Source organism: Trichosurus vulpecula, chromosome 7 (assembly GCF_011100635.1).
Source record: "Trichosurus vulpecula isolate mTriVul1 chromosome 7, mTriVul1.pri, whole genome shotgun sequence".
Classification (NCBI taxonomy): domain Eukaryota; kingdom Metazoa; phylum Chordata; class Mammalia; order Diprotodontia; family Phalangeridae; genus Trichosurus; species Trichosurus vulpecula.
In genome coordinates this window covers 17644817-17657843 of record NC_050579.1, presented here as the reverse complement: position 1 = coordinate 17657843, position 13027 = coordinate 17644817, and the positions used below count along the sequence as shown (strand labels likewise).

General features: G+C 43.8%; 1 protein-coding gene across 2 annotated transcripts in view; it reads left to right on the top strand.

Annotated features, from left to right (window-relative positions):
- Positions 1-257: 257 nt before the first annotated feature.
- COL26A1 (collagen type XXVI alpha 1 chain) overlaps positions 258-13027 on the top strand; it is a 252085-nt gene continuing 239315 nt past the window's right edge. The window contains exon 1 of one of the 2 annotated variants that reach the window (XM_036765717.1): positions 258-659. In XM_036765717.1, coding sequence (XP_036621612.1) covers positions 508-659 — 152 coding nt within the window. In that variant the 5' untranslated portion in view covers positions 258-507. The remainder of the gene's footprint in view (positions 660-13027) is intronic. The other variant, XM_036765718.1, reaches the window with a different exon arrangement.

The window sequence follows — 13027 nt, the reverse complement described above, 5'->3', positions numbered from 1 at the left end:
TGGAAAATGACTGGGCCGGACTGGCTGGCCTCTGAGGTCCTTTCTAGCCCTTTATCTACCAAGTTGGGGAGAAGTGCGGGGTGCAGCTCCTTTGCCAAGCTAGTCTGGAGAGCACGGGGACGGCGGGGGCAGGCGGTAGTGGGGCCGCCTCCCTCCGGGGTCCCCGCCCACCTGCGCGTTGCTGGCGCCCGCGCCTCCAAGGGTTAATGGAGAAACCCCACGCCCCCTTTGACGGACTGAGTGCAGCCCCCCTCCCCGAATTTGAAAAGGCGGCTCTGGAGCCCGAGCCAGACCGCGTGGGCGCTCAGAGCAGCGTCGGGCATCTCTGCCTCCAGACCGGACCCCAGGGCCCAGAGGCACTGAGCTCCTCGCCCTCCTACCCCACCGGATCGCCTCCCCAGGTCCCCGGGGCTCCCCATGTCTTCCCAATTTGGCGGAGCGGGGCGCCGCGGGGCGAGTCCTTAGTGGGCAGGCGGATTCGTGCGGGACCCCGGCCCCCTGCCCGCGATGAAGCTGCCCCTCTTTCTCCCCTGGGCGTGCTGCCTCTACGGCTGCACCGTGGGCACCGGCTTCCTCTACCCGTACCCGTCCGCAGCCCTGCAGCACAACTACCAGGAGCACGGTTCCGCACCTCCGGGCAGCGGCTACGCGAACCGCCGGTGAGTGGACCGGGGGAGGGCACTGCCCCTGCCTGGGCTTGGGGGCGGTCAGAGCGCCGCGGCTGCAGCACCTTTCCGGGGCTGGGCTGCTCTCCTGTCTCACTGCTTTCCTCCCTCCTTCCCGGGCACCTTTTAGTCCATTTCTTCCGAGTCCGTGACGCGCCGAGCCGCGGAATTTAGAACCCACTGGTAGGAAGGAGGCAGACGTATCCTGGGAGCCAATCCTAGGACCCAGCCGATGGGCATCGCGGGGCTGCCCGAGCGCTCTCCAGGAAGGAGAGGCAGGGGTTCTTGTTGGGGAAGACCCCAGGAGCGGAGCGCTAGGCCTGGGGGCCACCTGGGAGCCCCCCGAATCCAGTACCCCTCACTTTACAGAGGGGGAAACTGAGGCTCTGGGAGGGAGGAAGAAAGAGGGCCGTTATCAGATCAGGCAGCACTGGTCAGTGAAGGAGGCGCAGATGCTGCCCAGCTGATCTCGGCCCGTTGCCCCGGGCTCTCCTAGGTTCGAGCTGAGGAGTCCAGCTCGTCAGCATGCATGCGCTGAGTGCCCAGGGGTAGGGGCAGCAGGTGCGAATTCAATCACCTGAGATTGTTTTTTAGAAACAGCCTCGGAGTGGCCAACGCTGTGCAGGAAAGAACACGATCCGGAAACAAGGTCCTCGCCTGGGCTCGCAGCACTTCTCTGTCCAATTTCGTTGGCCACGAGGGGGAGCGCGTGCCGCGTCCGTAGCCGACCCCAGCGGGCATCTCTTTAGAAGGCAGTTCTTAGCCCGATTTTACCTGTAGCATTCTCTAGAAAAGATGCGAGGAAGCTTACGAATTTCCTTCTAGTCTTGAGGCATTCCCTACAGCGGGGGCTTCCCCCCCTTTCCTCAGGAAGTCAAAGGCTAGAATCCTCTTCCCTGCCCGCTTAAATCTCTTCTAAAGATAGCTGGAATCCTCACTAAAACAATGGAATTTCCCCCCCTTTCTATGCAGGGGCTTAGAATCAGGAAATCTGTGGCCGAACACTGGAGGAACTGTGGCCTTTATGGCAACATATCATTCTGACAGTATATAGACAGAAAACGTTCTGGAGAAGTGATAGTTTTCCATATTCCACCCCCCCCACCCCCCCCCCACCCCCCGCCTCGCCCCTCCCCCCCACTTAAACAGTTATTTAACAAACATTTATAAGGCGCTGGTGATTACTCAAAATGATGTGCTAGCCCCAGGAATTATAGTAATGCCACAAACACATACCATATGCCTATCAAACACTGAGGCTTCCCTATGAGGACAAAGTAGAAAATAGAGCCCCCTCAGATTGGAAAATGAAGGCCGAGAGGAGATCCAAAGCCTGAACTTTCTGAGGAGGAGGATGAATTTGGATTTGTTTGTCAAATTTCAAAAAGTAGAATAGGAGGGAGCCCCTTAAAACTTGAAGGTCACCTTAGATTCTGAGGATGACAAATGAGAAGATGGCCAGCTTTGCGTGCTAGAAAGTAGGTGTGAAGGACTTGACTCCAAGTTGAACAAGATGGAAATGGAAGTAAGTTCAGGAAGGATTTAAATGTTCATGGATGGAGAGCCATAATATGTTAAGGGAAGAAGAGGTTGCTTGGGCCACATCAAACAACCTTCCGGGTCTGTTGTTAGTGCGTGAAACAAACCACCCTTTGTTATCCCTGTTCAGATTCCCGGTATGTGGATGGATGGCACCACATATTATGTTGCAGGAGTATATAATGAAGAATCATCAGCACTCCCTTCCCCCCACAGAAGAATAAGGCTTGAGGAATGTTTGGTCTAGTAATACTAGACACTCCCCACCCTCACCCCACTCCCTCTTCATTTCTTTAACTGCACTTACTTGGACACGTTAAACTGCATCTTCCTCATTTCCCAGCCCCCTGACCTTTCAGAGTGAAAATCCTGGTGGGAAGCCCAACTTATTAGAGGAGGGCCTTATCAAATGAGTCTTTTTGATTTGCTACTTAGGGTTCCTTACCAGATTTGATTGTTAAAAATAGCTCATGTTCTCTTTTTCTAGTTTGTGTGGGAGAGGGCAGCCTTGAAACCTCTGACCCAGGGAATGCAGGGTACTGTGATATGCTGGGGAAAAACTGGTACTAACCATCTGTGGCCTGCCCCATATATGACTGAAGTTCTCACTGTCACCCAGGAGCTGAAAGACATGTCCAAATCAATCTCAAAGTCTTCTAATGTTAATGCAGAAAGGCTGGAGAGTGCCAAATCATCATTAAACTGGTTTATAAGCTGGAGTTCAGCCTTTACAGGGTATGCATGATCAACTTTTATTGATAGAAGAATGGGAGGGCAGAGATGTACGAACATTGTTTTGAAAGAATAAATAATTTTAATTTTTGGAGGATGGATCTGTAATATTTCATTTAAAAAGTATATATCTCTAATTTACCGAGATAATAGAAGCAGAGCTTAGCTGAGCAGGTGACCCAAATTATGTTACAAAAACCCTCCCTAGGAATAGAGAGCCATCTTGTAGCCTTATCCCTCTCCATCACTGATGTCATCACTAAAAACCACATTTTAGGGACGTGATTGGGTGTTTTGGAATTAAAAAATCCAGATTAGACACAATTGTTTCTCCTGAAAAGACTTTATAATCTGATCGGCGAGGTGAGATGGATGAATCTTTAATCAATATTGATGCCAAGAGCAAATAAATTATAGGAATTTGAGGTGAAGAGTAGGTTCTAAGGGTCTACATGGTTTCATTTCTGAATTGCTTGGAAATAGGGCAGTTTGCATTTGATGTTTGGGGTTTTCCTCCTTTTAAAACTGCTGTTAGGAGTTTGGTACCACATAGTTTTCAGGAACTCAGAAAATGTGAATTTCATTCAGAATCTCTTTTGGGAAGATTGGCCTTATTCCCTGTAGCCATGTGGATTTTTGCCTTCCTTTCTTTATCCTTCATGCCATTCTCTTGCTTCATGATTCTTTCCTTATTATAGCAAATCTAGTTTCCTCTGTTTTGGCTTTGAGGCCCTCTACCAAATAGACCTTTCCCATTTTGCTAATCTCATTTCTCATTAGTAATCAATTAACAAGAATTTGTTAAGCATATACTGCATATATTTATTAAGCATATGTCACATAGGCACTGAAGATATAAACCACAAAATGAAACAGTTCATTCAGTGACCTCAAGAAGCTTGCATTCTACAGGAGGAAACAACACATACAATTATAAATATATACAAAACAAATATATGGCTGGGGGTGGGGAGGGAAGAGGCTTAGCGGCCGGGGAATCCAGAAAAAGTTTTGTATAGGAAGTCAGCTGAGTTTTGAAGGAAATAAAAGACTCTTAAGAGATGAAGGTCAAGAGCGAGTGTATTCCAGGCAGGCAGTGGGGACAGCCTGGACAAAGGCCCTGAGAGAAGAGAGAGCAAAATCAAAGGTCCAGTATGACTGGAGCAAAGGGTGTGTTATGGGGAGAATGTCTAGGAAGGTTGGAAAATCAGGTGGGAGCCCAGTTGTGAAGGGTTTCAGGGGGCTAAACATGGTGGAGTTTGTATTCGAAGGTCCTGGAGTTTGAAAATGGGAGTGACACATCACATTTTTCCTCACCCTTGGCATTTGCATGGAAGATGGTTTGAGGGAAGTGACCAGGCAGATCAATGGGGAGACGCTTGCAATAGTACAAATGAGAAATCAGACAGCTAGGTGGCACAGTGTGTGAGTACTGGGCTTGGAATTAGGAAGACTCATCTTTACGAGTTCAAATCCAGCTTCACACACTCATGGTGTGACCCTAGGCAAGTCACTTAACCCTGTATGACTCAGTTTTCTCATCTGTAAAATGAGCCGGAGAAGGAAATGGTAAACTACTCGTAGTATCTTTGCCAAGAAAACCCCATGGATAATAACAGTCCATGGGGTCACGAAGAGTTGGACATGACTAAACAACAAAACAATTTCTTTTGAAACTAATTTCCTCCAGAAAACTTTCCCTAAAAACATTCTGATATTTTCAGAAAGTGTTTCCGTAAAATCTAGAAATTCTGTCGGCCTTGTTTAAATTAGTGTTTGTTTTTGTATGGTGCCATAAGTCACCCCCCACCCTTCCTAACTGGATTGCAGATTTCTTGAGGGCAGGGCCCTTGCCTTTTTCCTTCTCCCTGTAGTGCCTAGGAGTACTAGAATTTGCATATAGTGAGAAAATGGTAAGTGTTGATTAGTGCGCTCACTTAGTCATTTTAATATTTCTTAAGTTTGAAAAGAAAGTCCTGCGTGTTATGTTAATAACTAAAGTACTTGTGTTCTAATACCGCAGTGGAAAGATACATGGATGTTGTTAGTAGGCTGTACAAGACATCAGTGATGATAGCTTGGTATAAGAAGTGGTATAAAAGATATCATCAAGGACATGTGTGATGAGAAAAGGCAGCAAGTTCTAGGGACAGACAGATGGGATATTGTCCTGTTATCTGAGAAATATTAAAAGACCCGGAGAAGGGGTTCTCAACCTTTTTTATGCCATGGACCCTTCTAGTCATCTGCTAAAGTCTTTGGACCCCTCTCCAGAATCATGTTTTCCAATGTCTAAAATAAAACACAGAGTATTGCAAAGGAAACCAATTATATTGAAATATTATCAAATTTTTTTTAAAAAGTCCACAGATCTCAGTTAAGAACCTGTGATGTAGAGGAACGTCTTTGGTGTTGGGTAGCTCCTGAATGGAGGAATTACAGAAGGAAGTGAGCAAGAATTGGAAAGTGTAGAAAGCAAGGATGGGTTGCAATCTGGACTGTTTGTTGGAGGGAACACTTCTCCTGATAAAATTATGGACTCTGCAAAGTGTTGGAGATGTTTCCTTCCATAGTTTAAAAATTATTTTAATTTAAATTTTCAATTAATAAGCATTGACTTTTTCCTCCTTCTCACTCCCCAGTAGAAAAGAAAAAAAAATAAAAACCTTGTCATAAATATGCGAAGTCAAGTGAAACCATTTCCTATTTTGTCCATGTTCATAAATGTCTGTCTTATTCTACTTCATTACCTCCTTCACAATCATGGTTTGTCAGTACACTGACCAGAGAGTTCTTAAGTCAAGGTTTTTTGACTTGATAATGTTGTTGTTACTATGTGAATTGTTCTCCTAGTTCTGTTCATTTCACTCTACCTCAGTTCATACAAGTTTCCTCAGGTTTCTCTGAAAATAACCTCTTCACCATTCCATAAAGCATCATTGTATTCTGCCACATTCATGTACCATAATGTATTCTGCTGTTCCCCAATTGATGGGCACCCTCTTTGTTTCTAGTTCTTTAACCACTGCAAAAAAAGCATCTATAGATATTTCTGTACATATGGATCCTTTTCCTCTTTCTTTGATCTCTTTGGGGGTTTAGGTCTGCCAGATGTATTACTGGGTCAAAGAAGTATGCACAATTTAGTAACTTTTGGGGCATAGTTCCGAATTGCTTTCCAGAATGACCTGACCAATTTTTAATTCCAGTAGGATTACAGTAGTTTATATGTTTTCTAGCAGCCCCTTCAACAATTGACATTTTCCTTTTTTTCATCATTTTTGTCAATCTAGGGAGCATGAGATAGTTGTTTTAGACTCTTTAGTTGTTTTAATTTGCATTTCTCTAATTATTAGTAATCTGAAGCATTTTTATTTCCATGTGGCTGTTGAAAGGTTGGGTTTCTTACTTTAAGAATTGCCAGTTTATAAGCTTTGACCATTTATCAGTTGGGGAATTGGTTTTTATTTTTTTAAAATTTTATTTAAAAAAAATTTTTTTTATTTAATATATTTAGTTTTCAGCATTGATTTTCACAAGAGTTTAAATTACAAATTTTCTCCCCATTTCTACCCTCCCCCCCACTCCAAGATGGTGTATATTCTGGTTGCCCTGTTCCCCAGTCAGCCCTCCCTTCTGTCACCCCACTCCCCTCCCCTCCCCTTTTCCCTGTCTTGTAGGGCAAGATAAATTTCTATGCCCCATTGCCTGTGTATTTTATTTTCTAGTTGCATGCAAAAACTTTTTTTTTTGTTTTTGAACATCTGTTTTTAAAACTTTGAGTTCCAAATTCTCTCCCCTCTTCCCTTCCCACCCACCCTCCCTAAGAAGTCAAGCAATTCAACATAGGCCACATGCGTATCATTATGTATAACCCTTCCACAATACTCATGTTGTGAAAGACTCACTATATTTTGCTCCTTCCTAACCTATCCCCCTTTATTGAATTTTCTCCCTTGACCATGTCCCCTTTCAAAAGTGTTTGTTTTTGATTACCTCCACCCCCATCTGCTCTTCCTTCTATCGTCCCCCCTTTTTTATCTTCTTCTTTCTCCTTTTTTCCTGTGGGGTAAGATACCCAATTGAGTATGTATGGTATTCCCTCCTCAGGTCAAATCTGATGAGAGCAAGATTCACTCATTCCCCCTCACCTGCCTTCTCTTCCCTTCATACAGAACTGCTTTTTCTTGCCACTTTTATGTGAGATAATTTACCCCATTCTATCTCTCCATTTCTCCCTCTCTCAATATATTCCTTTCTCATCCCTTAATTTTATTTATTTTATATATCTTCTCTTCATCTTCACCTCACCCTGTGCCCTCTCTCTCTCTCTATATATATATATATATACACACATACATATATACATACATACACACTCACATATACAAATATGTACATAAACATATATATATATATACATATATATATATGAATATTCCCTTCAGCTACCTTAATACTGAGGTCTCATGAATCATATACATCATCTTTCCATGTAGGAATGTAAACAAAACAGTTCAACTTCAGTAAGTCCCTTGCAACTTCTTTTTCTTGATTACCTTTTCATGCTTCTCTTGATTCTTGTGTTTGAAAGTCAAATTTTCTATTCAGCTCTGGTCTTTTCACTGAGAAAGCTTGAAAGTCCTCTATTTTATTGAAAATCCATATTTTGCCTTGGAGCATGATACTCAGTTTTGCTGGGTAGGTGATTCTTGGTTTTAATCCTAGCTCCATTGACCTCCGGAATATCGCATTCCAAGCCCTTCAATCTCTTAATGTAGAAGCTGCTAGATCTTGGTTTATTCTGATTATGTTTCCACAATACTCAAATTGTTTCTTTCTGGCTGCTTGCAGTGTTTTCTCCTTGATCTGGGAGCTCTGGAATTTGGCGACAATATTCCTAGGAGATTTTTTTTGGGGATCTATTTGAGGTGGCGGTCAATGGATTCTTTCTATTTCTATGTTGCCCTGTGGCTCTAGAATATCAGGGCAATTCTCCTTGATAATTTCTTGAAAGATGATATCTAGGCTCTTTTTTTGATCATGGCTTTCAGGTAGTCCAATAATTTTTAAATTATCTCTCCTGGATCTATTTTCCAGGTCAGTGGTTTTTCCAATGAGATATTTTACTTTGTCTTCCATTTTTTCATTCCTTTGGTTCTATTTTATAATATCTTGATTTCTCATAAAGTCACTAGCTTCCACTTGCTCCAATCTAATTTTTAAGGTAGTATTTTCTTCAGTAGTCTTTTGGACCTCCTTTTCCATTTGGCTAATTCTGCCTTTCAAGGCATTCTTCTGCTCATTGGCTTTTTGGGGCTCTTTTGTCATTTGAGTTAGTCTATTTTTTAAGGTGTTGTTTTCTTCAGTGTATTTTTCAGCATTTTTTTGGGTCTCCTTTAGCAAGTCATTGACTTGTTTTTCATGGTTTTCTCGCATCCTTCTCATTTCTCTTCCCAATTTTTCCTCTACTTCTCTAACTTGCTTTTCCAAATCCTTTTTGAGCTCTTCCATGGCCTGAGACCAGTTTGTGTTTTTCTTGGAGGCTTTTGTTGTAGGCTCTATGACTTTGTTGACTTCTGGCTGAATGTTTTGGTCTTCTTTGTCACCAAAGAAGGATTCCAGAGTCTGAGACTGAATCTAGGTGCGTTTTCGCTGCCTGGCCATATTCCCAACCAACTAACTTGACCCTTGAGTTTTTCAGCGGGGTATAACTGCTTGTAGACTGAAGAGTTCTACGTTCCACGCTTGGGGCGAAGCGCCAGCTCTGCCGCACCAGCACTCCTCTCTCCCCAAGAACCCCCAACCTGGACTGGGCTTAGATCTTCAGCAGGCTGTACACTCCTGCTCTGGTCCGCCACTTAATTCCTCCCACCAGGTGGGCCTGGGGTTGGAAGCAACTGCAGCTGTATTTCTGTAGCTGCCCCACCTCCACTGCCCCCCGGGGTGGTAGCCGAACCACGAACTCCTTCCATTCCCGCAGCTTTTCCCACTAACCTTCTCTGTTGTCTTTGGTGTTTGTGGGTTGAGAAGTCTGGTAACTGCTGCAGCTCACTGATTTAGTGTGCTAGGGCACGCTCCCCCGGGCTCCTGGTCTGGTTGGTCCACACCGCTGTTCCGCTCCACTCTGCTCCCAGCTCCATGCGCGATAGACTTCACCCAGAGACCATCCAGGCTGTCCTGGGCTGGAGCCCTGCTTCCCTCTACTCTTTTGTGGGTTCTGCCGTTCTAGAATTGGTTCAGAGCCATTTTTTATAGGTTTCTGGAGAGACTCGGTGGGGAACTCACCCTAGTCCCTGCTTTTTAGTTGCCATCTTAGCTCTGCCCCCTGGAAGTGGTTATTTTTTCTTATAAATTTGCATGCATTGCTTATATATACTGGAAATGAAACATTTATCAGAGAAACTTGCTGTAAATGTTTTTTCCTTAGTTAACTATTTCTCTTCTAATTTTAGCAGCATTGGTTTTGTTTGTGCAAAAACTTTTTAATTTTACATAATTAAAATCATCCAGTTTATCTTGTATTCCTCTGTGTCTCTTGTTTAATCATGAACTTTTCCCCCTTCTATAGATCCAACAGGAAATTTCTTTCTCATTCTTCTAAATCTTTATGATGTGATCCTTTTTATCTAAGTCATGTATCCTTTGGAGCTTATCTTGATATGTGGAGTGGGGTATTGGTCTAAATCCAATTTCTGGCAGACTACATTTGGGTTTTTGTGGCAGACCCATTACTTCTGGGAAATGTAAGCAGCAGCCTCGTGCCTGAGCATAAAGCTGTAACTCCAGAAGGGTCATGGTGGGATCACAGACTTGGAGCTAGACGAGAACTAGCAGATCTACCTCATAGATGAGGAAACTGAGGCCAGGAATGGTAAAGTGGCTTCTCTGGGGCCGTCGGAGGTAAATGTGTGTGGAGATACGTGTATATACTTATACATATGTGTGTATTTATGTATAAACATATGTAAATATAAAAATATAGATTGATAAAATGTACGTGTACTTTAAGGTTCAAATCCAGTGGGCTTTTCACTGCTCTGTGATACCTTTCCTAGGTGTGGTCTGATAAGCAGCACTCAGGTACTTCTTTGTTGTACTCACTGTCTGCTCTTCCTGGGTAACTTCTTTGAGTCACTTTACAGGTTCCATGGGGGTTCCATGGTTTAAGGGATTTGATCTAGGTGTGGGATGGAAAAAGGGAATTTTTCTTGCGGAAGTCTTTGGAAGCCCTAAATTTAAACTCCTGATGCAGCAGTTTCCAAATCACCAGGCTTTCCCTGCACCCTCTTTCTATTATTTTAAAATTCATTCCCAGAGTAACGATTCTTTAGGCGGGAAGAATATACAAACTTGAGATTTCTCTCGTGCCAAACTGGCCCAACACTTCATTAAAGACTCCAGAAAATCTGATCTATTTGGTGTGAGCTGGACACCATCCAACCGTGCCTGGAGCAGAGGAAGGAAGCAAGAAACACTAACCATAACTGGATTTTTGACAATGTTAGTGCAAAGTGTCCAGGGATTTTTGTCGACTATCATATGGAAATGTGTGCACTTCATCCACTTTTCATCTTTGAATATTTGGGAGTCCAAAACCTTCCTAACCCAATCTTCCTTCTCACCTCCCTGAAACCAAATATGAGATGTTTCCTTTGGGGGCCTTTAAAGAGACCACCGTGAAACAAGTGAATTTGCATTAATATTGTGATACTCAAAATGACACGTATGTAGACCATAATACTTTCTTTGTTCATGTGCCCAACCATCTTAATGCAAAATACTTAGGGTGGGCATGGAGAAGAGATTCCTGGCTCTCTCCCTTTGCCTTGTTCTTGATGTGTCCTAGGCTTGATTTAGGTTGATTAACAAAATGTTTAATGAGCACATGGTATATGTAAAACCCTGTGTACTAAGCACTTCGGTGGGTACATACATAACGTGCCTGTCCTCCAACACTTAACTATCAAGGAAGACAGACACAATAGACACAACTTAAAAAGAGATCAAGTGACACATTTATTGGACACCTAATATGTGCTAGGTGCCTGAGGTACGAGTACAAGGAATTAAAGTCCCTACTTGTGAGGGGCTTCCACTACGATGGGAATACTATCCATTATCTTCTATTGTTTATCAAGGACCTTCTGAGAGGTGCAGACAAGAGGCTGATCACTGTGGGGCGGGTGTGATGAATAGAGGCTTCTCGGGGGAAGAAGTCCCCTCGGGGCCCAGAATTATTCCATATAACATTTCAGTGAAATAGCCTGAGAGACCCCCCCTCAAGGAGGAAGCCCCAAACTGACACATCCGAGTACAAAACAACCACATCCCAACTGGCTTTTAGGAAGTACACCATCACTTTCTCACACCCTCTGCCAACCTGTTGTGGTTTTAAATCATTTCCTTTTGCAGCAACCAGCATTTGTGTTTGCCTCCAAGCTTGTTTCTATATAACTCCTCATCTCCTCAGAGGTGGCCTTGCTAAGATGGATGGGGACTGGGTCAAGAGCATAAGTTAAGGCTAACCCCTTAACTTATGCTCTTGACCCAGTCCCCATCCATCTCCCTTCTTGGACCTTACTCTATTCCCTCTCCTTTCTTCCTTCTGCCACTCTTCCTCTCTCCTCTGCCCCCTCTTCCTTCTTTCCCTTTCTTCCCTTTCCCTTTCCCGAACAAGGATAGATCTCCTTATTCTGAAAACCAAGCAAACCCCAAACAACCAGACAACCTAAATCCCTTCCTCCTTTGATTCCATACACCCCGGAGTGTTTGTCCTCCCTCCCTTTTCCCCTCCAGTGGTAAGTTTCTAGGAAGACTAGTTTTCTGATACTGCTTGTTGATGTTGCTCCCTTCACTCCTTGCAGCCTGGTTTTGTTTCCAGTCATTCTAGTGATACTGCTCTTTAGAAGATTATCAATGACCTTACTAATTGAAGTGGCCTTTTCTCGCTGCTTGGCCTCTTGGCTTTTCTGCAACATTTGACGCTATTAACCAACTTTCTCTTGATACTCTCTAGGCTTCTGAGATATGACTCTTTACCCAATCTCCTACCTATTCAATGCTCCCCGGGCTCCACTGTTTCATCTTCCTCCTCTTGCCCCCTAAACATGGCATATATGGGGTGTTAATGGAAGACTAGCACGTTTGGTGTGAGGGCTCCCAAGTCTTTTTAGGGCTACTCATCTACCTTTGGTGTCCACTTGTCACCCAACTCTTACCTGTGGCTCCAAGAAGCTGCAGCATGCTCAATAACCACACCTTGGTAAAACTGTCCCAGCAAGTGGGCTAAGCCAGCTTGAGGGTAGCCCATCAGTGAGTTAGAGGGGTGTCTGCTCCAAGCATGTGAAGACTTCCCCCGGTGGAATGGGTAGATGAGAGCAATTTGTTCCAAAGACCATGAAGGCAGCTGAAGCAGGCCCTGTGGAGCACTTAGAGCTTGGTCAGACATCGCAGATGCCAAGGTCCTCCGCTGCATCCTGGGCTATCACCAGTCGTCTTGACCTTTGTCCTGCCACTGGACTTTGATGACTGTGGAAGAGAGAGTGAGGCTGATGACTGTGCAACTCTGCCTCACGTAAATCCAGTCACGACATCACCCACGATGTTATGGGTTCTCTTTGAAAACGATGACCAACAAACAAAAAGGTTTTTCATGTCAGAATTTAACCTGCCTTTCTTGCCTTATATTATGCATTCTTTTTTCTCCTTCATGCGCTTCGTTCCAGCCAAAATGAACCGCAAAACCATCTCCTTCCCTCTCTTTTGTTCTGAACTCTCTCATCTCCATATGTTTATGTTTGTCTTTCTTGCCTAAATGTTCTCCATTTTCATCTCCACCTCTTGAAATCTCCTCATTCTTTTTTTGTTGTTGCATTTGTGTCTTTGGACAGTTTATCGAACAAAGGACCATTTTCAGAAATGCAATAGTAATTACGTTGTTAAAGAAAGATTAAGCAATTTAGAATTATAATCTCTAGTAATTTAGAAATGAAATTTTTCGAGTACATGGAATAGTCTGGGGAGGAAGTGTCCATCAGACGTATATAAGTATACAAGTCCAGACATATTGTATGACTATAAAGTAATGT